General features: G+C 39.7%; 3 protein-coding genes across 8 annotated transcripts in view; all 3 read left to right on the top strand.

Moving 5' to 3' along the window:
- LOC147819085 (uncharacterized) overlaps positions 1-5422 on the top strand; it is an 11237-nt gene extending 5815 nt beyond the window's left edge. For both annotated transcript variants that reach the window (XM_087174170.1, XM_087174169.1), the window contains 3 exons: positions 2638-2851; positions 2967-3239; positions 3569-5422. In XM_087174170.1, coding sequence (XP_087030296.1) covers positions 2638-2851; positions 2967-3239; positions 3569-4191 — 1110 coding nt within the window. In that variant the 3' untranslated portion in view covers positions 4192-5422. The remainder of the gene's footprint in view (positions 1-2637; positions 2852-2966; positions 3240-3568) is intronic.
- Positions 5423-6146: 724 nt separating this feature from the next.
- Positions 6147-13382, top strand: LOC111655542 (uncharacterized). 2 transcript variants are annotated; one of them, XM_023406990.2, is made up of 6 exons: positions 6147-6367; positions 8616-8749; positions 10025-10977; positions 11143-11326; positions 11444-11569; positions 11820-13382. In XM_023406990.2, the coding sequence occupies exons 2-6, from the start codon at positions 8632-8634 to the stop codon at positions 12518-12520; spliced, it is 2082 nt and encodes a 693-aa protein (XP_023262758.1). In that variant the 5' UTR covers positions 6147-6367; positions 8616-8631; the 3' UTR covers positions 12521-13382. The 2 variants fall into 2 exon arrangements, with proteins under 2 accessions (XP_023262758.1, XP_023262757.1); XM_023406989.2 differs by having other exon boundaries at positions 6148-6367; positions 11441-11569.
- An 836-nt stretch (positions 13383-14218) lies between these two features.
- gaa2 (alpha glucosidase 2) lies at positions 14219-27414 on the top strand. 4 transcript variants are annotated; one of them, XM_087174171.1, is made up of 22 exons: positions 14222-14378; positions 14652-14742; positions 15448-15571; positions 16639-17196; positions 18082-18227; positions 18330-18495; positions 18809-18905; positions 19417-19536; positions 20166-20284; positions 20366-20497; positions 20607-20717; positions 21104-21217; positions 21333-21417; positions 21519-21636; positions 21759-21892; positions 22725-22876; positions 23033-23181; positions 23312-23453; positions 23571-23669; positions 24303-24467; positions 25229-25375; positions 25670-27414. In XM_087174171.1, exons 3-22 carry the CDS (start codon positions 15479-15481, stop codon positions 25730-25732), a joined length of 2910 nt encoding a protein of 969 aa, XP_087030297.1. In that variant the 5' UTR covers positions 14222-14378; positions 14652-14742; positions 15448-15478; the 3' UTR covers positions 25733-27414. The 4 variants fall into 4 exon arrangements, with proteins under 4 accessions (XP_023262767.1, XP_087030297.1, XP_087030299.1 ...); XM_087174172.1 differs by having other exon boundaries at positions 14266-14283; XM_023406999.2 differs by lacking the exon at positions 14652-14742 and having other exon boundaries at positions 14219-14378.
- Positions 27415-27696: the final 282 nt, after the last annotated feature.

The raw sequence follows: 27696 nt of genomic DNA, 5'->3' as shown, positions 1-27696 counted from the left end.
ATATATATATATATATATATATATATATATATATATATATATATATATATATTATATTAGGGGTCGACCAATTATGGGCCTTGCTGATTATGTTATCCAATGTTCAGCATTTTTATGATTATTGGAAACGTTATTTTCGGTTGTCAATGAATTTAATTAATTTAAAAATGCACTACTTTGGAGAGAAGGTTGTAGCCAATGCAGCGGCCTGTCCGGTCTCACTACTGACCATGGCGGCAGACAGGGATCACTGGTTACTACCACTAAGGTCCTTGTGGCCTCGACCAGTTGCTCAGTGGCTCTTCTCTTTTCTCTCTCCTTTGACCGTCGGGTACACTCTTGTTAGCTGTTAATGCATTGTCTTTGTTGTGGAGACAAACACCACAAATCATACACCACAGACCACATAAAGGATCATCAAGCAACTGGTCCAGACCACTGTGTGAAGATTTGGGTTTGGACAGTAGGGACATCTTACCAATATCCACGTGCTGCTGAATTGTCCCCACCAATATATTTACCCATCTCAAACAATCTTGTTATTTTAACTCCCCTCTGTGTTACCTGTAATATCTATGCAGCAGCTATCAGTGCAAATATTGGTTATAATGATAAAGGGTGAAATATTATGATGAATATGGGGGATACTGGACTTTGATCTGGCAACCCCCATCTTCAAACTGCATTACACATTGTTGACCAGCTGCAGGAGCAGTAGGAGAGTTGATGAAAGTATTTATAGTTTAATGGTTTCAGATATCACAGAATTGAAAACGTCCTCACTGGACGAAATTAACATCAGTTTATATTATGTTTATATTTCAGTGGTTAAGTGGTCACTAATTTGTGAAGCGAAAAAATGAGAAAAAAGTGAATTAAGACATCAGGTCCTTTTTAAAGAAAAACTGAACTGTAAATAACAGCTGAGCTTAGCTAAGAACAACCTTCAGTTGTCCGTCCAAATATATATCTTCTTTTAAATTAGTTGGAGAGATAGTTAATATTTAATGCCTCCCTCCCCCTTATAATCGTTGGATCAAAAGCAGAGTTCTTACCACATATGGGTCTCGAAGACATTGCATCTTGAGATCATTTTCATATTAGTTTCTAAGTTATTGTTTTGGCCTGGCTGAATGGCGCTATCCGTGGTACTGGAAGGGGGGGGGGGGTAATGCTGCCATGTTAACCCTTCGTTTTGTTGTGTTCGATCGCATCCCGCGTGTGTCCGCACGAGCGAGGCGTTACCTTGGTTACACGTCACTAGTAGTAGCCTATCGACACTGAAGGCTACTGTATACACACACCGCGGGTACAGAGGAACACAAATGCAGGCTGGAGCAACTCGGGTGAGCGAGCGGAGCTGTGTGTAGAAGGTAAGGCAGCGGATATTGCCAAAGTTACAATAAACATCATAATCCTCCACGCTGAACTTGTAAAAAAACACCACAGTCTTATGAACAAGTTCATTTGTTGATCCGGCAAGAGAGAACAGGAGATGGAGGGAGAGAGAGCGAGAAGCCATATCGCTAGCTGCTAAGCTAAAGTTACTAGCAGATCTGAATAGCTTGAAAACAACTGTGGAGTTAGCAAGAAAGTGACTGAAAGAAGAGAGCTATGGGTGCCTGAACAGAACCGGTGTAAGGGTAAATGTATGGCGGGTGTTTGGTTGCTATGGTGATAAACACATATAGCAAAATTAGCTGGGTGGAGACAGAGCAGCAACAATTGCTACCAGTGACACAGAATCTCCCCTGCAACTGGAAATGAGACGATACACGTTAGCAGGTGAACTCACTCACTACTTAAAAGAAATTAGATAATAAATAATTACAATTATCTCTTGCAAACACTCGGTTTGCAGTTTATTATGTACACCTAACTAAAATTAGTGCAGTCCTGCAATAAATCCTCTTTTCATGAAGGTTATACTGTTTAGATGTTATTAAAATTGTTTTAGAGAGTTGTTGATTCAACTGTATGATCATTTTGGAAGATGTAGTGTGTGGTGGCCTTGAGCTGTATTGCATTATATGGGAGGTGTTTCTCATATTTAGCCTACCTTCATTTATATGATTGTGGTGGTCAAAATAATAAAAGCACCTGGACACCACAGTTGGTGTCCATAGACTTTATGCAGTAGTTTTGTGTTGGAGTTTGTGTTATTCTTAATTTTGACTCCCACGATGCAAATGTATCTGTTCCAAATATTGCTTGTCTGACATCTTAAATACTAATAATCGATTGTGGCCCTGATAAAAACATATTGGTTGACCCCTAGTCTACAGGATCAGTGTTTTTAGACGGACAGGTCTACTTTAGGGATGGACACCATTCTTCCAAAAGATATTGCCTCATATGGTGTTATTGTGATGGTGGTGGAGAGTGCTGTCATTAACTGTGTTATCTGTTGGATGTGGACCTCTGAGCAAGTCAAGGGCAGATCATTAACGTATATGCTAAATAGAATTGGTCCGACCTGTCTGGAACTCCAATAGTATATACAGAAACAGATGAGCATGTGTCACTTATCCTTGTGCACTGTTTTCTTGAGTTTAGGTATGTTTAGGTATAATTAAAAGATGACAGCATCAACAACACCTCCCATATCAAGACCAGGTTTTATTTATTCAATAAAAGGAGCACTTTGAGGAGGGCTGTCCAGCAGAGCAGCCCCCCTGGCCTTCTGGGACTGCCTCTGTAGCACCACCCTCAGAGCTGGGTCTCGGCTCACATCACCCACGTAACTCCACATCAAAGAAAATGCATCTGAGCAAGAGGGCTAGAGAGGAAATTGAGTATGAAGAACAGACACCAGCAACCCAAGGCCAGGACCACAGCCCAGCGCCTAAGGGTGAGTTAGTTATAGTCCCTGGACAGAAGCCACCAGAGATGCGCAGTTTGATTTAGAAATCACAGAATTAATAAAAGCATCACATCAGACTCATTGTGATTTTTTTTTTCTTTAGGAGAAGCTCCAAGAAGGCCAGAACCTGTGGATGAACCTAGCTCTGATAAACAGCCTCAGGAAAAGGTGTCTGCAGAGCCAAAACAGAACCAAGTGCCACGCAGACCAACGAAGAAGTACGACTGTCCAACCTGTGGAAAAGTTTTCTGTCACAACTCCGCTCTGAAGCGACACCTTGTGATTCACTCAGGAAAAAGACCATTTAAGTGCTTCATATGTGCAAGAGGATTCACCCAGAGTGGAAACCTGAAAACACACATGAAAGTTCACAAAGGTCAGAAGTAACAAAGTGACAGCTTTTTCTTTTTGATGCATATGCTTGTGGTCATGTGTTTTTTAGTAAAATATTCTTAACTTTACCTCAATAAAAACTTTTAGCTTAATTTTTTTCCCTGATTTAGTGAAAGATATGTTATGTAGATTTAATCTTGTGTTTCTACTACTGTATTTTATGCTCAAAAGTGTTGTCTTGCACTATAACTTTTACTCCACCCATACATACATACTTTTGTTTTTCTGTTTTAAAAGCTGGTGTGACTGTGTCTTCACTGTGCAGAACTGTCCAACAATACATGACTACAGATGTGTTTGTTTTTCTCACAGGAGAGTTACCAAATTGGACATTAGTTCAAGAAACGAGTCGTCCTGAGGAATCTCCTGTGACAGTTCATGTGTGTGGAGAGTGTGGAATGGACTTCCCTCAGAAACAACAGCTGGAAGAACACAGAGAGAGTCACAAAAAGCCTTACGCGTGTTCTGACTGTGCCAAGACATTCAAAAATGAATATTATTTTAGACTGCATAAGCGCATTCATTCTGGAGAGTCACCTTTCCTCTGTTCAGAGTGCGGGAAGAGCTGCATCACAGCAAGTTCGCTAAAAACGCACGAGTTGACACACACTGGAGAGAAGAATTTCCATTGTGAGCAGTGTGGGAGGGCATTTTCACAGTCCTCCCACCTCAGCATGCACCTTCAAACTCACACTGGAGAGCGACCTCATCTTTGCTCTATCTGTGGTAAAAGTTACTCCAAAGCAGGTTGTCTGAAAGTTCACCTGCGAGTTCACACCGGAGAGAAACCGTATACCTGTGAGAAATGTGGCAAGTGCTTTTATTACTCTCAAGGTTATCAAGCGCATTTGAAGATTCACAACAAGAAGCCAAAACCGCCAACAAAACCTCTGGGGAGACCAAAACAGCAGCTGTTAGTGGTAAATAATCAATAATGTCATCTGGGTAATCTGAATGGACATACAAGGAAATAGTAAATATATTACAGTTTACCCATCTGTTATCATGTGAAGTTAAACATCTTTCAAATAACTGATTTAATTCGTCAAGCAGTATGGTAGGAACCATATGTAATATTACAGTATGTGGTGTACAGTCTGCTCTATTGTTATTTGTATTGGATAACAGTGAAGTAGTAATAAATCACCATATTGTGAGTTATTGTTAGTTTTATTTGTTTTTCTTTGTGTTTTTCTTTGTGATTCACCTAAACCAGGACCAGACTTATACTCTAATAATTTGACTCCACAGTTTAAAATGTTATACTTTAAGTATATTTTACAGGCAGCATCTAATTACTTAATATACAGTTGTTGTTTTAGTCAGAACTTTTATTTTTGTATCTTAATACATGAATATAAGATACTCTATGCATTGGATTTTTATTTTTGTATGGTTGTGCAGCAGGATCAGAGTGTTGGTGTTACCTGTTTCATTGTTGGGACTCATTTTAGTATCTAAAGCATTTGGTCTGATGGTTCCTGTTGTAGCCAATATGATGTTTTTTATTGCAATGTATTTATATTATGAAGGTGCTATATTATTGTTGTGTTACCATGACAACTCACAACCTGGGCATAGGAGGGGTCCAGCCAATAGCAGGCAACAGGAAGTTCACTTGAGGGTGTCACTGGGGCACAGGTGGAGAGGGGTTGGTAATCAGGCAGAAGCCACACAGTTTTTCAACCGTGCGGGCGGTTGTTTGTTTTCAGTTGTTATGAGTTTATTTCGGTTTATTTTCCTACCGCAAGTTAGTTGTTTAATTTACAATTAACACCCGGCCTTTGTTTATGCTTCATAACACCCTGCTGCATTTTCAAAATAAACGTTTTCAAATGAACTGAAGACCTCTACTGTCAACTGCTTCACGCGTTGGAAAGGGCTCCACGCCATCCCTCACTGGCAAGTTTTTGTGGTTCCGATTGCCTTTACAGTTCCCAAACGTTTTCTGCCAGGTCATTCTGTCAACTCAGTTATTGCTGTGAAAAGGTATTTTGTAATTGCCACATTTTTCTCCTGATCATGTGCACCACCGCCCCTCCTGAGTCATACCCCAGTGTGTTCTGCCCATAGTTTCTGCCCAGTATCATACCAGTCCAACGTGCCTGATAAATCTTCAGAGGGAGGCATCCAGCATCATGAAAAAAATAAAATATTTTGAACTTTCCTGCTTCTTTTACTGTGCTTGACCCAAGGACTATAGTGGAATGTGATTAAGTCCATTTACTCAACTACTGTACTTGAGTATTTCCATTTTGTGCTAATGTATACTTTCTACTCAACTACACTTATGTGATATCTTAAGTTAATAGTTCATTTGCATATTCAGATTATTAAGTATAGAAATCGAATAATAAATTATGATATTTTATTATAGATTAAACTACCAAGCAGTATATAAAGTAGTTGGAATTAGCTTTACCAGCTGCAACATTAAAGACAGACTTAAACAAATGCATCAGTAACTCCAAAAAAGTATTATTTACTGTTTATTATACTGGGCCATTCTCCATAATGAATACCGTATTTTTACTTTTGGTACTTTACATATCCATATGCTGATACTGAAATAGGATTTTGTATTTTTACACTGTTATTGCTACTTCTACTTTAACAAAAGTGCAGCTGCTATGGAGTAAGTTCACGTACAAACATAATAATCAAGTGGTTATTCTTTGATTATTGATGAGCATACGTTATAATTTTGTTGAATTATAGTTGACGTTAATACATGATATCCTCGTGTATTTGTATATTAAACGAGCGAGTAATGTAGAGTAATTTACGTGAGCATTATTCATTTGATGTCTGTGCCCTGTAGAAAATAAAACTTCAGTGCTAGACTTTATATTAGCGGGGCTTTTATTGTGGTTTAAAAGCCAACCGGAAGTTCCGATGTTACTGTAAGTTGCTAGCAGCTAAAGCTAGAAAGGTTATCATCAGATCCAAACGATCATTTAACTTAACTCATAAGTTGGTTGACATTAATTAGATACGCTGGCTGAGCACGTTGAGACTGAAAATGAGAGAGAAGTAGAAACACTGCCAAGTCTTTTCAATAAACTTCTATCGAGCGACTTCTTATTACCTGAGGGAAAAATCTATGCTGAGGTTGGTCAAAATGTCTATTGTCTGTTGTTAGCTAGCTAAGTTAGCGAGTGTTGTACGAGCGAAGGTGAAATTTGAAGCAGAATTATTCATTTCACGTCGGACTCGAGGGTGATTGTATCGGTGCTGTTGTTCTATATTTGTTGCGGTAGCTTAGGGGAGTTGATCGTTAGCTAATTGCTAAGATAATCAGAGCTGGTGAACGCCATGTCTGTGGCTAGCTGGCTAATAACACTTTCACTGAGGTGGCCGTTGACCAGAGCACTGGTCACAGCACGCCTGAGACTCATTCAGAGGTCATATACTGATGTCTGCTGCGGACTGCGTGTGCTCCTGATGCAAGTGCTTTTATTAATACACCATGGTTACCAACAGGTTAGCTAGTTAGGCTGCTGACAAACTTAAATTACAAATAATTAGACTTAAATGCATGGAGCAAAAATTAGTCCTCTTAGCTAACGCTATTGAGCTAGCAGGACTGCTCAGTGCAGATGGACGGCAAAGGGGTTTCACTCACATTTAAACCACCTGAAAGCACATGAAATTATTTTGACAGTACACACCGCAACATAATTTCATAATAATAAATGCTGCCCTTGAGTAGTTGTTAGTTGTGTGTCTAAATTGGAAAGACAACTCCCTTTTAAGGTGGACTATCCTTCAGCTTTAAAGGCCCAGCCAGGTTCAAGCCCCTGTCACAACAAAGCATCCGCCCTGCTGAAGTGTCCTTGAGCAGGACAATGGATGTGCTCCAGGGTGGAAGCACTGTTGTGTAGCTGACCCCCCCACCCCCCTATTCTGCACAAGGGGACAAGTGACAAGAATAACCCCCCCCCCATAGAGATTTGCAGCTGGAGGCTGAAAATATGAGCAAGAATGAAATAATAATTAAAAAAATCGCTGAATGAATCCTTGGGATTATTTTCCTGACTGGTCCCAAACACACGAGATAAATCACACTACAGCTGCAAATAACAATTATCATTATGGCTTAATCTGAGGTTTATTTTCTTGATTGATAGTGATAATACTACTATAATTTACCAAAGCCCAAAATGATGGATTGAAATTGCTAGTTTTATGACCAAAATAATTCTGATTAGATTCTAATCCTAATTACTAGAACCTTAAAAATGATATCTGGGAGATACGGACAAATAAAGGAGAGTGAAATTGTTGTCTCTCTCTGTCAGATCAAGGCAGGTTTGTTTAATGCTTGATTTATTTGAAATAGTTTATTAAAATACAAAGTCTGTATATAACAGTCCATCTATAAAAGGACTATGATTGACATACTTATCATATAACACACTGTATGTTTGTAAATATTGCAAATAACAGTTGTCTCCTGACTTACTTAGTTCTTGTGGAAGTGTGATTGGTTCCATTATATTAAAGTCTTTTAATTAATGTCCCTTCTTTGCTGTTTTTAATGAGCCTTTCTGACAATCCTCTCAGGAGCTATGAAACAAAATAAGAATATTAAAACTGAAACGACTGTGAAAATCCTGATTGAATCATTTGGTTTGATTAAAATCTTTGTAAATCTACAAGCCAGACCACTGTTGTTCAGACCACAGACCTTTTAGCACAAAATTGTAGTGCTGGTAAAAGCAGTTAAATGAATTTTGTACATCCTAGTAGTGTAGTACTAAGACAGTTATTATTTCTTGCTGCATAGGGCTAAACGATTTGCAAAAAAATCATATTGGGATTATTTTGACAGAGATTGCCTTTGTGGTATGAGTCAAGATTTTAGTGGGAATTATAAAATGTCATATTCACCAAAAAAAAAAAAAAAAAAAAATGATATGATTTTTGCAGGGGTCTGTACCAAACAAGCATGTCCCCTTACATCTGCATAATATGATTTGTAAGCTGGGGCAAATCTGTAGCACCACAATGCTTTATTTATAGTGGCATTTTGTGACACATTTTACCTTCATCATAAAAAATTGCAGCTCCTGCAATTTGGATATTAAACTTGGTCATATTGTGTTTCTGATAATAATATTTCGAAGAAGTGTTCAGCCGTAACTTCATAAATGCAAAACAGGACAACCGGCCAATGTGAGATTAGTGTTAGCACTATAATGTACTAATGGTCCAAGTCCACAACAGCAGTGGATGCCCACTCGTCTGCCACAGCTGGGAAGCTTTTGGCCATGTGTTCTCATATATATTCAGTCACTTGCTATGAATTTCTTATTGAATGTCTGTTTACTGACTCATGGTTGTTTACCTCTACAAGGTTGTATATTTGAGAGATGGGGTCTGAAAACCCAGACGACTTTGGACCAGCTGTGCTCCTCGCTGAGGAAGAGCAGCAAGAAATAGGAGGTCTGATCAACTCTGATGGGGAGGAAGTTGATTTCTCGGATCTCGGTGAGTAAATAAAAAACAGCAAAGTGTACAATGCACTGAACGAAAGGGAAAATAGAGTCCCCTGTTCATTGTAATGGAGTCCAATACAACAGTCGTGTAATGAATTCTAACATAGTGCAAATTCATATTTTTGAGTTGTAGACTTTGTATGTTTTTGTAGTTTGTGGTCGCATTTCTGTGTATGGAAATGACATGAACAACATACAGTATAAGAAATACCTTTCAATATAACCTTCTATGATACGCTACAATAAAATACAGATCTAAGAATGCTACCAGTACTTTCACAGGTACTTTGGTGGACCCACCCACAAGAGGTTAAATACCTGGGTCCTACTCCACTTTCTTGGTCAGACTAGTGCGGACTAGAGAGACCAATACATAAGAACTGATGAAGCCGCTTGGATAAGAGGCGAAACGTCTTCCACAGACAAATACAAGTCCAGTTGCCTTCGATTTAATTTGAGAAAGAGATCTAAGAATGGTTGAATTGAGGGCGACTGGACTTGCTCGTAGATACGTGAAGATGTTTCAGTTCAGACTGATTGACTGGTGTGGAGACCCAGGTCCCATGGGCTTGTTATTAAGGCTCCTTATTAATGTCACTTGTCCCTTGGCTGTTATGTAAGTCATGGATGAACCAATATGTGCAGTTACAAGATGCACTACTACTTGCCAAACATTTGACACCCATGATTGAATATTTTCAGGAGCTATTCTTCATAGTAAGTGAAGGTAGACTAAAGGCAAGTGTGCTTTAAACACAAAGTTCACATGCTGTAAACAAGACAATCTACTGTGTGCTGCCTGTTTAGTGTAGTATTAATCATATGAAACTACAGAGTCAGCATAAACATCCAGAACCATCTCCAGGCATTCCCAGCTAAAACGGCTGACAATCCTGTATCAGATTACACTGTGAGTGTGTGGCAGTACTTGAATGCACCATGTCTCACCACATATTGAATTAATTATTAAGACTAGAGATAACAGCGGTCTTACTTTTTTTCTCTCTTGATACAAGCTCAGTTACCTAAATATCGTATTGGCCAATACCATGTCTCAATATGAGTGCTCTTTTTCTTTTTTCCAATTTAAAATCTGTGTACCTGTATATTTGTATATCCGTGAGAAGTTTGATTGTGTTATGGCAGAAAAGCATTTTTGCACTGACTCATATGTGACTCTGTTACACGGCTGTGGTAAGGAATTTGTTTTAAAAAGGTTTCTTCTCTTCGTTTTCATCAATAAAATGTTGTCTTTGTGTTCACACAGGAGAGAGCGCCGTCCATGGTATCGGAATAGCAGAGCCTCCCTCAAAGACGTTTGACCAGACTGAGAATGAAAAGCCACCGTCTCTTCACAGCTGCTCAGTGTGTGGCAAAGACTTCCCTTACGCCTCTAAGCTCCAGCGCCACCTACGCACTCACTCAGGAGAGAGGCCTTTCCCCTGCTCCATGTGTGAGAAGAGATTTCCAGAGAAGGGGCTTCTCATGATCCATGAAAGGGTCCACACTGGGGAGAAGCCTTTCCCATGCACTTTCTGTGAGAAACGATTTGCCAGTCAGGGGGAGCTCAGGCTTCACCGGCGGACACACACCGGCGAGAGGCCGTACCACTGCTCCATCTGCCTGAAGAGCTTTTCACGTCACTGGCACCTGAAAACACACTTAGAGGCCATGCACTCGGAGGTTGTTGCCGGCTTTACGAGGAAGAAGTTTCCGTGTTCGGACTGTGAAAAGAGCTGTAACTCGGCAGCCGAACTGAGAGATCATCAGAGGACTCACACTGGAGAGAGGCCCTACCAGTGCTCTTTCTGTGACAAACGGTTTGCCTTGTCCGGTACTCTAGTGAGACACGAGCGTCTCCATACCGGCATTACCCCCTACCACTGCTCTGACTGTGGGAAGACATTTGCACAGCAGTGGACGCTTACGACGCACATGCGAACTCACACGGGGGAAAAACCGTACAGCTGCACGCAGTGTGATAAGTCTTTCGTAGCTCCCGGAGAGCTTCGGAGACACACAAGGATTCACACTGGGGAAAAGCCGTACACCTGCGCGGACTGTGGGAGGCACTTCTCACTGGCAGGAACTCTCAGAAACCACAAACGGTCGTGTACGCAGAACAAAAATGGATCAGTTACAGGTCTCATCTCAGGCCCAGTTCAAGCTCCAGATGGTGAATCATCCCAACAAGACCTGACCAACAACATCAGCTCTGAGGTAGTGACAATACACAGCAATCTCAAAGTGGAATCTGTGTTGCTTTTCGTGGAAGTTTCATTGAGATTAATAATTTTATTTTCTTCTGCATTTATACATGTAGTTCTTCAAACCTCACAACAGTTGTTGCCTCCATTTGCTCTGATGAAACTTTTTTTTTTATAGGTGTCTGGCAGACAGAGTTTTCCCAGTTCGGTCGAGCCCCGTTCTTCAGAGGGTCTTAACTGTGACAAAGCAGCTCAGTGTGAAAATAACCAGAGACAGTCAGAAGACCGGCAGGAGGACACCACCTCCAGTCCACAAATGAATGTAATAGTGAAAGAGGAGGAAGAAGAGGAACCTTTGTGTGGTACATAACCATAATAAGATTCCAAATTTCCTTCTTTTATATAAATATATATATGTGTGTGTGTGTGTGTCCTTTGATGATGATTTAACTGTGACGAGTGGTTTTCCCCACTAGAAGAAGCTCTTGACCAGGCGTCCAGGGGTGAGGATTGCACCATGTCAGAGGAAAGTGAAGAGCTGCAGCAGGAAAGCAACACAGAAATTAGGATTACAGTGAAGGAGGAAGAAGAGGAACCTGTCAACAGTAAGTAAATCAGTTGACAGCAGTGCAGATGTCACTCAACACATTAAAGATAATGATAATCCTGATAATTGAGGCCCATGCTTCTGAAAGAATACTGAATTGTACCCATAAAGAGGAATTTTGAACAGCTGTGTAAAATAAACAATGTTGCTGTGAACAGTTAAGTTAAGTGAAAATGTTCATATTAGTTGTTTATTTTGTTCAGTGTTGCTAAATAGCATGTTTCAACCCTCCCCATTTTTGTTTCCAGTGACTGTAGAGGATCCTGATTGTGTTGCTGACAGTGAAAAAGACAGTCCTCCATTATCGCCAGTGCAGGAAGAGTTAAACAACAATCTCACAAAGAGCTCTTACTGCTGTGGGCTCTGTGGAAGAGACTGTCACAAGATGTCTGCGCTGCAAATCCACATGCGAATTCACTCGGGAGAGAAACCTTATCAATGCAGTCTGTGTGGGAAGCAGTTCACCCAGAAAGGTCAACTCAAAGGTCACCAGAAAGTCCACACAGGAGAGAAACCGTTCTCCTGCCCGGACTGCGGGAAGAGCTTTGCCCACTCGGGGGCCATGAACAGACACCGGCTCACTCACACAGGAGAGAGGCCCTACCACTGCTCCGTGTGTGACAGGAGCTTCAACCAGTCCGGACGCTTGAGGGAACATGAGAAAATTCACTTTGGGGAGAAGTTTGACTGTCCAGAGTGTGAAAAGAGTTTCACACGAGCTTCAAGCCTCAAGAACCATTTCAGGCTTCACACAGGAGAGAGGCCGTATGGCTGCGACATCTGCGGGAGAGGATTCAGCCGCTCGCAAAGCCTGAGGCTCCACAAACGAAAACATGAGCTGATACAGACTGAGGAGGAGTCTGCCTTCAATGTGAAGAATGATGAATTCTCACAGAGTGACGATAACTCTCCAATTAATATGTGTATAACAGACAAAAACATCTTATAATGTATTTATATAAACCACACAGGTATGTGCCAGTAGTGCTATAACAGTACAAGATTTTAGGCAGTAGAACGTGAACTGAAAGAGACGTAAGTGACTACCTCTGTGAATAGATCGTTATTAAACCTTTATGTGGTGGTTCACCCAAAAAGTATTAAAACTAAAATATTTATCTCCCGGAAAGGTGCAAATTAACACACAATCACACAAACCAGTTGATGTTCAGTGACTTTCAACACAGTTTCAAACAAAATGACAAAACAAATATTTGCTACAAACGCAACTTTTGTAAAATCTTGGAAACTGTTGAGACGATAAATTTTAGAGGTCATATTTGCTCGTTTATCACTATGTTAGTTTCATTGGAAAATCATAGTATTTAAGGTAGTGCAAATGAGTCATTTAAGGTTTGTGATTTCACTGTGTCCATGCAGTATTTTCCATTCCAACTAATTGTGTATGTGGAAATTGGATTGAAGAGTAATTATGTTTTTGTATCAGATGTTACGGTGGTCAATGAGCAGTCCAGGAATCAGGTGAAACTGGAATTCATTCTTTGGGAAATGTACCCAGTAACAAAACCATGGGAACATGAGGTTACATCAGGTGTTTGCCAAAACCATTTTGCCTTAGTGGTGATAAATTTTTATCTCTGTTTTGTACAGTAGTTATTCAAAAACCAAATCATGATTCAGGTTCACCTGGTTTAAACAGCTCTTTAAGGCCAAGAAACCATTGTGAATTAAAGGCTACGATACAAAAGGCAAACATTTGAAGCCATGTAGATGGTAAATTTTGCCTAGTGCTGCCTCTGTCTAATTGTATGGGACATGTTATACTGAACAATAAAAGTAAAAGTACTAAAGTTTGCCTGAGGAGTTATATCTGCTGGAGTTAATGTACGAGAGGTACAAATACAATGTGCAAAAAGTCATATTTAAATAATTAAAAAATATTTTTGTGGTTTACACTATTAAGAGGCATCAATGGTTGACTCTTAAACAAAAACATATATATATATATACATATAAAATATATAAAAATATACATATACATATTTTATATTTTGGAACAAACAAATGATTCTTGGTATGTGGAAAAGGAAAACCAATGTATATTGTAGTTAAAAGCAAAGGTAGATGTGTGTCATATACCATACATAAAACAGCATGTGCCAGGAATATATTAATATACTGTATATTTTTTATTTTATACAAGCACTTTAAACCAATATTGAAGAAACATCTATTTAAATTCTTGAACCACAGGGTATCTTTAATGTGTTTTAAAGTAGGATTAAAGTCGGTCAGGTGAGAAACATTTCAAAATCGACAACTATATGTTCTCAGACAAAAACTATTATAATTCAAAGCACATTTACAGATGGTAAGCATTATCTTATTAAGAACACCTTTATTGTTAAATCCTGCACCTCTCGTTGACCCTGCATTGGCGCAGCAGACAGGTCCAGGTTGGCTGTGTAATTCACAGGTTTTAAAAAAACCCAGAGCTGGTCCTGAAGGCAGCACCATTACAAAAAAACATACTCCTCACTTTTTTAGTCAAAAAAATGTAACCAACCGTGAATTAATCATTCTTATATACTTTACCGTCGTTGACATTATCACATAAGATCTCGACAATGACATCTTGAGTTTAGTTTACAGATCGTGAATCTGACATCTTCAAACGGAAGTTTTAGAAATTACGAGGCTCTTCGAACGTGACATGGAGATAAACAGACCCACACCGTCCAGACAGTTAAGGTTATCAACGTTACGAATTACTTCGCCAACGTAGCATTCATTTAAAATTATTAATTACTATATTTTTGTGCGTGTAAAGTTCAAAGCTCATACAGGTGAGTAATGTTGATGTAAACGCCCGTGTCAGCTATGGGTGGCTAACATTAGCTCACATTAACGGTGCTGCTAACTGTAGCTAACGCTAATAAACGTTATTTTGCAACAGTAACGTACAGAAAGCTACTCCGTCGGTCCCGGCCGACTAGTCTTTGTTTTCTCATGACCAACATTCCCCAGGTGTAGTCATCCAGTCTGTTGATTAACTCCAGTAACTAAGCGGTCCAATGTTTCCTAGGTGAACTTTGACATTTACATGATTTTCTACGCAGGGGCTAGCTGAAGTTAGCCACAACATCATGTCCTGTGGCCAAAATGTGCAGAAACTTCATGTCAGCGTTCATAACACCTCAACCTAAGATGGTAAAAACCTGACATGTAGCTAGAGAGTTGTGTTTGAAATATACCGTCACCCAATCAAGATCACGTTAATTTCACCGTAATTAATAAGATCTAAATAAGACCTAAACTTACTGCAGCATGATCTCAATATTCAGCTGTTATTTAAGATATTTAATTGACAAATAGCTGTGCAATAGCACATCTATCTTTTTTTCTATGTGTTCTATGTGTTTCTATGTCTTTCGTCACCATAATGTGCCCTTAATTGTTTCGTGTTGTGTGTGTTAACTAGTGGTGGAATGTAATGTATTATTATAATAATGTATAATACAATGCATCATTAATAATAAAGGTCTATAAAATAAATATTTTCACATAATGACTTCTTTTACTTTCGATACTTTTAGTACATTTTTCTGATTATACTTTTGTATTGTTACTTCAGTAACATTTTGAATGCAGGATTGTAACTTGTAATGGAGTATTTCTGCTTTAACTTAACTAAAGGATCTGAATACTTCTTCCATCACTGCTCTTGACTCAGATCCTCTGCTTTCTGTTATGTTTCACCAATTAAATCAACTATCAGATCAGAGAAACTGATCACTACACCTTGTCTTGTGCAGACACTTCTCCCACCAACTCCGAACAGCCAGAACTTACATTTGTCACTGTACTGACCTTTGTCCCACTGTCTCTGTTTCTCTCTCTCTTACATGTGTTCAGTCTCTTACTTTGACAAGCACACACTGTCAGGATGGTTTCATACAAGCGCCTGAACCCTGAAGATGTTCAGTTTTCCAATGCTGTGTTGTCGGAGGAGCCTCGAACGGTCCAACAAGAAGTTTCAGTGAGTTCATGCCTTGAACCTTCTATAGTCTGTCTTAAAACTGCAAAGGATTGATCTCTCTGTGTGAATTCAAATCATTGCTGTAGAAACTTCATGCTCTTTCCTCTATCTGCCAATGTTTTGGGATATTTCACAATCTAGATTGTGTTAGTTTCATTATTTTATTGTTTGTTTTATTGTAGTTATGGTTTTATACAGCTGATTAATTGCTGATATTAGATTGTAAGTCTGAACGTTTTGTGCTACCTGTTTTTTATGTTGTTAGTCTGTAACTCTCTGTCAGTGCTGCCAATCTGGGACACTCTTGATAATAACAACCTTTCCCTCATTGTAGCTTTGATAGTTGAATAAGATAAACGTAACCATGGCTATGGTCCTTTTTTTTTTATTTAAAATTTATTTTTAACTTATTCAAGAGGCAAAGATCTTTATGTTCCCAGCTGAGGGTTTGGTCTTGTTCCACTCACTATTGACACTGGATTGTTTGACAGTTTGGAAGAAGAAGATGAGTTTGATTCTGTTCTGTTCTGAGTTGTTACATACAAGACATTTACAGGAGTCTTTATTAGTGTAAAATTTAGAGTTTTTTAAGATTTTATTTTTATTTCTTTGATGACCAGGCACTCAGTTTATATGAACATTTTCACTTAAATGTAAGTACAGTGCTGAGGTCACTTTATTACATACACCCCTAAAATCTAATTTAGTCCAGTTTAACAGAGACCTCATTTATTGACATATAATTAAATTAATCTCTTTCTGACAATGTCAGTCAAAAATCAATTATTATCTTGATAAAGGTAGACTTTATAGTGGAACTTTTTAATTGGATTGCGTTATATTTTAATTAAGCACCTAATTAAGTAGCCATTGAGTGTATGTTATTTGGTAGTGTGTATTTTTTGGTTTGTGTACGTGTTACTGGAAGATGGCCGTTATTATTTCTTGATGTAGCTATGTCTTGTAATCCCATGTGAGATGGATAGATAAAAACCTAATTAACTAATTAGAAAGCACAGCGACTACTTTGGTGTCTTGCTTATTTGATTTCCTTGCTGTGTTTAAAGTTGCAGGAGCCAGAGGAGGCCTCCTTGCTTCCACGGATGCCGTCATGCTCCGTCACCACAGGCCTCCTGGTTATTGGCTGCCTGTTGCTGCTCCTCTGTGGAGGCTGGCTACTGGGCACCATGTTCTGGCTGCACGGTTCGTCCAACCAACAGCCACATAGACCCCCGCCACCGGCCACGGCACAAACGCCGCAAACAGAAGTAAACGACACTGTGTCTGCCTCACGTCGTCAGGCTTGCAGTTTAATTCCAGAGGCGTGGAGGTTTGATTGCTACCCTGAAAGAGGAGTGGTTGTGACCAAAGACTTATGTGAGGCCAGGAACTGTTGCTTTATCCCTGCTTCCCCCTCCCCTGCCGCCCGCCCATCAGGGAGAAATGGTATCCCCTGGTGTTTCTATCCTCCGGATTTCCCTTCCTACTCGCTCGTGTCAATAAACGACACATCCCTGGGACAAAAAGGTACGCTCGTGAGAGAGGTGAAGACCCATTACCCAGAAGACATCCTCACTCTAGAGGTGGAGATACGTCATGAGACAGACACACGGCTGCGTGTCAGGGTGAGTGGAGGATGCCCACATTAGTCATACAGCATGCAGTTTCCGTTTGTGTAGAAGAACTTTACTCTTTTTATCTATGCAGAGGACTTGAAGCATCATAAATGATGCAGCAGGTATTTAAGGAACGTTTTGTTTATGATTTCACAGCCACATTTTTACACTAAAATGCTTTGATGTAATTTTGGATAACAGCTTTCCTTGCATGAAAAAGTGCTTCCTGGGTTCCTGGTACATTTTAAAGTTCAAGCTGCACTAAATCAATATTCTTATATTAACTGTGAATAAAAGGAATATGTATAATGCAAAGGGCGTCACTCTCAGTAAAGAACCCCTGACTCTGCTGTTCCCCTCAGCTGTGTGCTGTGTTTTAAGACTTTTAGCTGGAGCAGAAGGTTTCAGTTATATTTCACAGGAGATCGAAACAGAGCTGAAAGACTGAGTGAATATTGAAAATACTTTCATCAGGTGTCCAGAAACGCAACTTCAAAGAAATGGTGATGTTGCTCTTTGTCTGCTGGATGTGTTTCCTGAAAAAATTCCCATGATAAATTCATAAAGTTATAATATGGTGAACTGACTTACCAATGCCACCAAAAACCTCAGGCCTCCAGACCTAAACCATACATATCACAGACGTTTAGGAAATTAACAAACCTTGTGAGCAATCTCATTAACCCCCAATTATACATGTTAGCAAACAACACAGTTCACATTCAAAGCAGTCTTAATAGGTCAACAAGGTCTGTGCCAATATTTTAATTAAACCAAGCAGGTTCAAAGGGACTGTCATAAACTTTGGTTAAGTTTTTGTTCCATAATGCCGTAGATTCTTTGGTATGTTACTCAAATACAAACTGTTTGTTTGTCTAATGTATCTCATTTTAGATTACGGACCCTTCTAACTCAAGGTTTGAAGTCCCAATCTCTGTCCCCACCGCCACCAAGAAGGCAGAAAGTCCAGAGTACATAGTAGAGCTTTCAAAAGAGCCATTTGGTCTCATCGTGAAGAGAAGCTCTACAGGAGCTGTGCTGTAAGTCTGACATGAGCTGGCAACACTTACACAGATGTCAGTTGAGAAAATGACCATGTTGGGGTATTAATACTATGTCCGTCTTCAATGGTTCCTTGTTAGTCTGAACACCACAGAGGCTCCTCTCTTCTATGCGGATCAGTTCCTCCAGTTCTCCACCTCCCTGTCCAGTCAGTTCATCTATGGCCTGGGGGAACATCGCTCCACCTTTCTGCATGATGTCCACTGGAACACACTCACCATGTGGGCCAGAGATGTGCCTCCTATGGTATGGACGCTCCTGTTTTTGTCACTGCTCTGTTTATGCAGTAGATATGACATTTTAGACAAAGAGACATCTGATTCCACCTGGGTGGGTCTGTGGTTTTTCTACCAGAGGAAGAGAGGCGGCAGGAGCCATGATTTCATTGTTTGCTCGCTAGAAATGGACGTATAAACCTCAGGAAAACACAAAACCTCAGTTTGGACAAAGGACTTTATTTATTTATTCCGGGGCATCAGTGATTGTTTGATTCAAGTTTGATTATGATTTTGGAGAAATAGCCACCACAGTAATATTCTTGTTTCTCTCTGAACTGTAGGAACAGACAAACCTGTACGGAGCTCATCCATTTTACCTGGCAATGGAGGAAGGAGGGAACGCACACGGCTTCTTCCTGCTGAACAGCAACGCAATGGGTCAGTCCGCTCGGCGCCCTCATTCTTCCTAGTCATGCAATAATACCCACTGGTGCTTTCTGATGCTCACAGTTGGTAGATTTCACAACTCTTTCTTGTGACAACAGCTGACAACGGTCAGCAGTTATATAAAAGCAGAAGTCCCTAACAGACTTTCCCGTGATGACCTTGTTCAGTGTGATTTCAGTGTCTATAGCAATAAATATGAACTTTCCAGTGCCATGTTGTATTTCCTAATAATAATTCTGAACGCTGCTAACTGAAAGGTCATCATGTCATCATCTAGAGAATGATGAAAATCAGCTTTAATGTTTTAATGCAGATCTTGTTCTGGTTCCACGTGTTCCTCCACAAATGTTCGTTCATGAGATACTCAGCTGCTTATTTTAACATATCTGTATGAGTGTACATTTACTTACTCATGATGTACCATATATTCCCTGTATCCCTGGTCTGATCTTGCTCAGTATGATTTTCCTATAAATAATCGATGTTTCATGTGTTTGGTCAGATGTGGTCCTCCAGCCGGCCCCGGCCCTCACCTGGCGTACTATTGGTGGAATCCTTGACTTTTACGTTTTCCTTGGTCCTGATCCTGGTTCAGTTATTGAGCAGTATGTGGACGTCATAGGTTAGTAGGAGACCGGGATTATGGGCATGTCGACGTGTAAAATATATGAGTCTGATGTATTTTCTTACACATCATATACCTGTCTCATACATTATAAAGTCATTGTAGAATTACACTGCACTTGTAACTTGAGATCGAGTTCGAGATCGAAAGAGACTGAGAGATCATCCACATTAGTTTATTTTCATGCGAACCAACAGACACAGTCCTGCTGCTGCAAAATTCCCCCAAAGCGTCAAATGTGTATTAATCAGCAGCTAAAAATAGTCCCCACGAATGATTATTTCCTCTTGTTTGAGTCACATTTGATAACACTACAGCATGGAGCCCAGCTGCTTGAAGAGGAAATTATTTAGCTTATTTTGAAATGAAACTATATATTGAGTTGTTTTTGAATATTTACATCTATAGGAGTCGTGATTAATTCACTAAGTCTGTTTTCATTACACTTTGTTGCATTTTGCTTTTATCGATAAACCAACTTTTCCACCTCAGCCAAGTGTAAAAACTTTGTTGTGATGTTTGTGTTGGATCCAGTTTGTTTTAATCTTTGTTTGGGATTTGTTGATGATAAGAAAAATGTATTCACTCACACTCCTTTCTCTCCTCATCACTCCATTTTGTGGTAGGATACCCTGCGATGCCCATCTACTGGGCTTTAGGATACCATCTCTGTCGCTGGGGTTACAACACCAGTGATTCTACCTGGGAAATTGTCAAGAACATGAGGAATTATGGGATACCTCAGGTAAAGTGAGCACGGCAGATTGTTTGATTGTTTGTACGTTTGTCTATTATTTGATTATTTATTGTGTCATTCTTTTTGCAGGATGTCCAGTGGAATGACATCGACTACATGGACCAATTTATGGACTTCACTTTTGACACGACAAAGTTCGGGACGCTGCCTGATCTGGTCAAGGACCTGCACGCTCATGACCAGCGCTATGTCATGATCCTGGTACACAGGAGTTTGTACTTTGTGTTTTTTGTCTGATGTGGCCTGTGTGTGTGTGTGTGTGTGTGTGTGTATATATTTGTGTGTGTGACTGTTGTTTCTCAACCTGCAGGACCCGGGTATCAGCAGCACTCAGCCAGAGGGATCATACAGGCCGTTCGATGAAGGACTGAAGAAAGACGTTTTTATTAAGGATGCTGAAGGAAAAACACTCATTGGGAAGGTGAGACATGAATCATCACACTACATTGGCTGATCACAAATTCTTCTTCTTATTTAATATTTTAATTACATTTTGCAAAATACTGTTTAAAAGACATAAGACGGTTTAAAAGATGACTTACAAAACCCATCATTCACAATGTATTCACAGTATTTAGATATCAGGAGCAAGGGACAGAAACATAGATTAAATGGTAGTGTCAAGTCCTACACTGTGTCATGTTGCCATATAGGTGAGAAGTATCACTGCTACTGTTTACAAACCCATCACTGATGTGATGTGATAGAAAACATGCCCAGACATTGTCTCCATATTCCTTCAAATCTGTTCTGTGTGTTTGGTTTCTACTCTCGCCGTCGTCTTTCATTCCCCATCCTTTACTCCAGGTGTGGCCTGGCCTGACGGCTTATCCTGATTTCTCTGATGACGCAACACATGAGTGGTGGTACGACAACCTGAAGAGGTTCCATGACAAAGTGCCATTTGATGGATTATGGATTGTAAGTATGTGCAGTGGGGGAAAAAAAAAAAGAAACCGTTGACCCTGACTTAAATGGCATTACTGTAGTGGTTCTCAGTGTTTCCTCTCCATGACCTTTGTCTCATCATTATTAGGACATGAATGAACCATCTAATTTCCTGGATGGATCCACTAACGGCTGTCCATCAAACAGTCTTGAAAATCCTCCTTATACACCTGGTGGGAGACACAGATCTCAAGCACAACTCACACAACAAACATAACAGAAAGATGCACATATATGATTGTCAAAAATTGTAATTGTGTCTTTTACCCTGCAGGTATACTAGGAGGTTTGCTGAGAGCCAAAACAGTGTGTGCCACTGCACAGCAGAAGCAGTCCATACACTATAATATGCACAGCCTGTACGGACTCATGGAAGCTAAAGCCTCTGCCAGGTCAGGACAACTGAAGTACACACACACACACACACACACACACACACACACACACACACCTCTGCTTCCTTAAATCTTGTTCTTGTCCTCTAAATCTTCTTCCTCTCCGTCCCCTTGTCCAGCGCTCTGATGCGGATCGTGGCAAAGAGACCTTTTGTGATCTCTCGCTCCACCTTCCCCAGTCAGGGCATGTACTCTGGTCACTGGCTGGGAGACAACAGGAGCCAATGGAAAGACCTTTACACCTCTATAGCAGGTTAGATCACACAGACACTTCAATTACACATTTTCCTCTGAGTATATTATTGTCTGCTGCGTTTCAAGATTAAACTTTGTCAACTTCTTATCAATATCTGAACAAAACAGAAGTTTGGTGGTGTGCACAAAAACCATATCTAACTTGCTCACACAAATATTATTATAATTTCTGCTTTCTGTTATAATAATTTTTCTTTTCTGGTGTTTATCCAGACATTTAAAACAGATGTAATCTAAATCAACAATCCATGCATGTTTTTTCTTTTTCCTGAAGCTCCATTTATCATTTTTATATTAACAGTGAAGTCACTATTTGTAAAGTAAAACAGGTGACGAAGTATTTTCACCAGAAGAAAGTTGAAGTTAGCTAGATATTTTCCTCAGGAGCTGTGAAACAGACTTAGAGCTGCGTGGTGGATGACAAAAACCAAGTGAATGCTAATGTTGCTAACATGTTAGCCTTAACAACTTAAGCTCTAAATTGGTAACATGTCAGTGCAGTTTGTCTGACAGTTTGTTGTGGTCCTCTTCTGCCTCCAAGTGGTCAAAGTAAATGAATGCGGCTTTAAGTGATATGCCATATTTTTGCCAGATTGTTCAGCAAATGCAAATTTGTCAGCAGTTTTTAGTACATTTATGACGCATTTATGTTGTTGTAAATGGCTAATTTGCTAATTTGAAGGTTGTGTGATGCTTAAACTCTGTATTATGGCTCCATGTGGCACTTAAACGTTAGATTTTTAAGAAAATTGTGTCTGAAATTATCAATTGAATAGTTTGACGTCGGTTTTATATCTCAGATTTTCCACCTCTCTCCTTCTGTCCTTCAGGTATGTTGACCTTTAACCTTCTGGGCATCCCGCTGGTGGGAGCAGACATCTGCGGTTTCAGTGAGGAGCCGCAGGAGGAACTGTGTGTCCGCTGGACGCAGGTCGGAGCTTTTTATCCCTTTACACGCAACCACAACGCCATCGACATGAAGGTAATACTTTAACATCACTGCTCCGACCTCATCTTAGAGCTCCATGGGAAAAATACTGCTGTGTAATACCAATTTAAGACATATTTGGAGTGCTGTAGTTTATCCTAGAAATGTGACTTTTTTCTGACACTGTCTGACTTTGAAACGTGTTTGCAGCCTCAGGATCCCACAGCTTTCAGCCCTCTGGCTCGTACAGCCATGAAACAGGCTCTGCTGCTGCGTTACTCTCTCTTCCCTGTCCTCTACACTCTCTTTCATCACGCACATGTGCACGGACACACTGTTGCCCGACCGCTGATGTTCGAGTGAGTAGAGCTTTAAAACACAACCTTGTATTTTTTTTTTCTTTTTTAATACTTATATATTTAAATACTTATTTTTGACTTGACGTTTTGAGCTTTGCCTAACTGTATGATTCCTGTATGTTCTCAACAGGTTTCCAAAAGATGTAAGAACCTACGGGATTGACAAACAGTTCCTGTGGGGGAAGAATTTGTTGGTGACACCTGTGTTAGATCCTGGAGTGGATTCTGTGGACGGTTACTTCCCAGAGGGACTGTGGTATGACTACTACACGGTAAGAGCCATACTCAGCGTTCAGCCTGGCACACAGACTCATTATGCTGTTTGAGGGTGGAAGGAAATGTAGTAAAGAGTGAAGTAATATGCCCTTGTGTGTTCCTCTTCCTCCCAGGGTGACTCTGTGCGCAGTAAGGGTGAAGAGCTTCAACTCCATGCACCTCTAGATAAGATCAACCTGCATTTGCGTGAAGGATCTGTTACACCAACACAGGTAAACAAAAGGATTTTTGTTTCACTTTTGCATTATCAAGTTCTTTTTTTTTTTTTTTTTTTTGGATGATTTAAAATGTGTTTACCAAACTTGACAATAGAGAGACGCGTGTGCAGTGATCAAAGCAGAACATGAACAGCATATCAGGTGAAATGGTCAGTTCAGCACAAATACACAAAGACTTTCTCTCTTACTCAGAGTGGTATTGAGCTATAAAGACAGTTTAGGTTTGGTTATTATATATATATATATATATATATTATCCAGAGTTACCAGGACTTTGTTGCTGGCAAAATGTTGTATGTTATATGTATTATATTTATTTATATTATAACATATATTTATGTTATTTACATGACAGTTAATGCACACACAAGCAAATTTGTCTGCATGGTTAATAAGAGATAAGTGGATAATTTTTAATTGTGGGTGAACTGACCCTTTAAGTTGTTCTAAGTGATCTGGCTAAAACCTAAAAACACACACACACACACACACACACACATCAAATGTACATGATTTTTCTAAAGATACAAGAATATTTCTTAAACCTGATGTTGGGATTCTGTGAATCTGACCTGGGAGCAGTTTATAATTTATGGTTTGTTTTTCTCTTTCAATTCATGTGTACAGGCGCCCAACCTGACCCTGTGGGTGAGCAGCGGTCAGCCGCTCCACCTGGTCTCTTCTCTCTCTGACGATGGTTCAGCCAGTGGAGACTTGTTCTGGGACGACGGAGAGAGCATCGACACCTACGAGAGCGACCATTACGCATACATCATCTTCAGCGTCGCTCAGGTGCTCACACTTGTTTAGTTTTGCCTTAAAAGAAAAGAAGAAGAAAAAAAAAACAACCTTTTGTATCTCTCATTGCCTCATTCCAGCCTGATTTGTCAGATTTGTGATTACCCACATTTCCCAGAATGCCTTTTGACAAACTGCATGAACTGTGTCTGAACATGTCTGATTCAGCTGTGGGTGATGTGTGGAGATGAAGAGAGAAAATGTTAGGTCAGAAAGTGAGAGTTACTTAAACACAGCAGGCGGAGGTCGAATATATCTCTAGGTTTTTTATTTTTATAGCTGTATGTTTGAGCTTCACTCGGCAGAATGATGTATGAGTTTGACACTTGACAGCTGTTTTCACATTCAGCTGCTGAAGGGAGCGCTGCTCAGGAATCATATTCCTGTGTACATATATAATACATATGTAAGTAAGTGTGACGTGGAAATTTGAAACTCCAATGCACATAAACTGAAAATGAACTTTTCAGTGAAGTAGCAGAAGTCTTCCAAAATCCTGAAAATATTTGCATATTCACAAAGTCTGGACTCTATTTAATAACAGCGATGGAGTAAATGTAATTTAAAAAAGTTTTAACCAGGTAATTGAATTTTTTTGTGGAAAAGGGAGCCACAAATTATAATCTAAAGCAGTGTATATTTATATGTTTATAAGAAACGTAATTAAATGAACCTGGAAATGTGAAACAGGACGGGGCTCTAAGGTTTATTTTAACATATTATTCATTTCTGACATCCATCGTCTTATTTTGTAGAACGTGATGACGTCCCAGGTGCTCCATAACAACGTGGAGGCCACATACATCACTGTGGAGTCGGCCTCCTTCTACGGTGTGAAGGAGAAGCCGAGCAGAGTGTTTGTGAACTCCCAAGATGCAGTGTTCACCTACAGAGCCAACCAGGTGAGCCAAGAGGTCAAGTGAAACTCAAGTGAAATACAAGTAGTACCCACAAAATTGTACTTCAGTGTACGTAGTTACTTGCTGAACCCTTCTAGCACGGTGATTTTTAAAACACATTTGATTAATTAATTAAAAGAAGACCCAGTGTAACTTAAAGATATTAAAGAGATGTCCCCTGTGATATTTCTTGTGTAGCATATGACTCGTGCAGTCGTGTTGTCGTCCTGTTTTTCAGAGAGTAGGCCTTTAGTTTACCCGACTGAATGACCTTTGTTCTCCGTTCTCCCTCTGCAGGTGTTAACAGTTGCAGATCTCGGTCTCAACCTCAGTCAGAACTTCACCATCAGCTGGATGTAATGACTCTGATGTTTTCATGATTGGTTTTACTTGTTGTTGACTGTTGAAGTCACAAGCAGACACATATTTAAGTGTGAGGACAGTGATGGTTTTTCATTGTTTTGGCTCTTTAATCCAGAACATTGGATGGGAATAACAATTGTGAGATTCAAGTGCTGATTTTAAACTTTAAAGAGTAACTTAACACCGGACTGTTTCCTGTTGCACCTCAAACAAGACAGTGATGTTACAGTGTACTGACAACAAGCCACACTGATCCTGGAGTACACCTGTACATCACTGCAGCAAGCTGACAAGTTAAACCACTGGAGGTTATCAAAAACCAAAACTCTCTGCAGCTCTTAAATTTCTCTCTAAAATAGTTCACATCTGTATCGAGTGTTGTACTTCAATTCAGGTCTAATGTGCTTGAGCACAGAGCCAAAACAAAGCTGCCCATTTGTCGGACGGATAAGACAAAGTGTAAGAACGCTGAAGTGAGTGAAGTTTGTGTTAATCTTATTTATAGCGCAACATTGTCTCAAAGATGCTTTGCACACTTCAAATGGACAAAAGCTTATGAAACAACGACATGAAACCACTGACCTACAGTAGTTTAGACACTGCTTTAAATATGTGTGGACATGTATTATTTTTAGCTGAAGTGTCATCTGACTGAAACAAAAAGCTCAGCTTTGCCTTTAGTATTTTAACTTTATTTTTAGCTCCGTTTGAATAAATAAAAAAAATCTCATCAGCAGAAAGATGATGTGCAATAAATGAGAGGATAATTACCTTCCTGAGAATGTGACAGGAGTCTGACTGTAGTCCATGATGTAATCAACAGTATGTGCTTTAATGCTGTTTACAGCCCATTCTTGCACTAATTAGTGTTGCAGCATTGTAAAGGTAGATACAGGTGCCTTATGATTCCTGTTTGTGCGTTTTTGAGCGTTTCTGGGTTTGTTCCTTTCCAAGATTGTAGTACTGCTCTGCCTGGAGATGGCTTTAACTGTAAAGTTATAATGAAGCAGCCACAAGTCTTCTGTAGACAAACTGTGATGCCTCTGAAGGCAGACGGCAACCAAAAGCTAAAGCCAGATGCGTTTCACGAGCTGGTTGAGTGAAGTTTTTATGCTCAGTCACTTTCATTCTGCCTAAATTTGACCTTAATGCTGTGGAAATCAGAATTGATGGGTCTCTGCACCTTATGCAACTTTGAAGAATCATTTGTTCAAGGAATCGTCAGTGCATGTGTGTTGTGAAGTAAACTAAGCAAAACCCCCAAACATTTTTTTTTCCGCATGAAAAGACGACGTATATTTTACTGTCATTTGTGTTGATGTAACTGAAATTGTGACACTAACAGTTTGCAGTGTTTTATCATGAAGCATTGTGTTTTATCTTTTGTGTAATTGCTTAAATGTAGTTATATGAACAACGTGAAAACTACAAGGGTGTCACTTTTTTTTATCTCAGCACACCTCGTTTAAAATGACAGTAGAAATCTTCTACAGCAGCAACACGACAATGAAAGGAAATTTGGTGATTAGTGAATTAATGTCTTAAAATTCAATGTAAAGAAATTTTCATGTTTGTTTTTTTTGTTATTTTTTTTGTTACAATTGTACAATGTCATGTTTTGAGCCCTGATGTGATCAATAGATTATATTTGAATAAATTTTATTTTGATCTCGCCTGCATTTGGATCATGAACCTGAAGTATTGAAGAGCATGCGCCACTAGAGGACACAGTTTCTCAATGCTGTGATCCTTGTTGGTATCATTTCTCATAACAGATGAGTGTGTAATTCCCCTCATGGCAACAAAGGATTTTATGCAAGACTTTGCATATTTGTCAGTTTAAATTGCTGAAAGGCAGAAGATGATGTTGGGTTCAACCCCACGGTAGAAAATTTGGGGGAGAAATGTGAAAAACAAATGGTGTTTCCTTCCTCTCCAAGTCTGATCAAAGTATCGCTCTA

The sequence above is a fragment of the Seriola lalandi genome, unplaced genomic scaffold (genome assembly GCF_002814215.2).
Source record: "Seriola lalandi dorsalis isolate HSWRI2012SDOR001 ecotype SW California unplaced genomic scaffold, Sedor1 jcf7180002054324, whole genome shotgun sequence".
Classification (NCBI taxonomy): domain Eukaryota; kingdom Metazoa; phylum Chordata; class Actinopteri; order Carangiformes; family Carangidae; genus Seriola; species Seriola lalandi.
The sequence above is the reverse complement of the archived record's forward strand: the minus strand, read 5'-3'. Positions and strand labels throughout refer to the sequence as shown.

Excerpts from the sequence above, each read along its gene's own strand:
- LOC111655542 (XM_023406989.2), top strand. The coding sequence starts at position 8,632 with ATGGGGTCTGAAAACCCAGACGACTTTGGACCAGCTGTGCTCCTCGCT. Across the intron at positions 8,750-10,024 it reads AGTTGATTTCTCGGATCTCG|GAGAGAGCGCCGTCCATGGT; the intron begins GTGAGTAAATAA and ends GTGTTCACACAG. Across the intron at positions 10,978-11,142 it reads CCAACAACATCAGCTCTGAG|GTGTCTGGCAGACAGAGTTT; the intron begins GTAGTGACAATA and ends TTTTTTTTATAG.
- gaa2 (XM_023406999.2), top strand. The coding sequence starts at position 15,479 with ATGGTTTCATACAAGCGCCTGAACCCTGAAGATGTTCAGTTTTCCAAT. Across the intron at positions 21,218-21,332 it reads CATTTGATGGATTATGGATT|GACATGAATGAACCATCTAA; the intron begins GTAAGTATGTGC and ends CATCATTATTAG. Across the intron at positions 24,468-25,228 it reads TCATCTTCAGCGTCGCTCAG|AACGTGATGACGTCCCAGGT; the intron begins GTGCTCACACTT and ends CTTATTTTGTAG.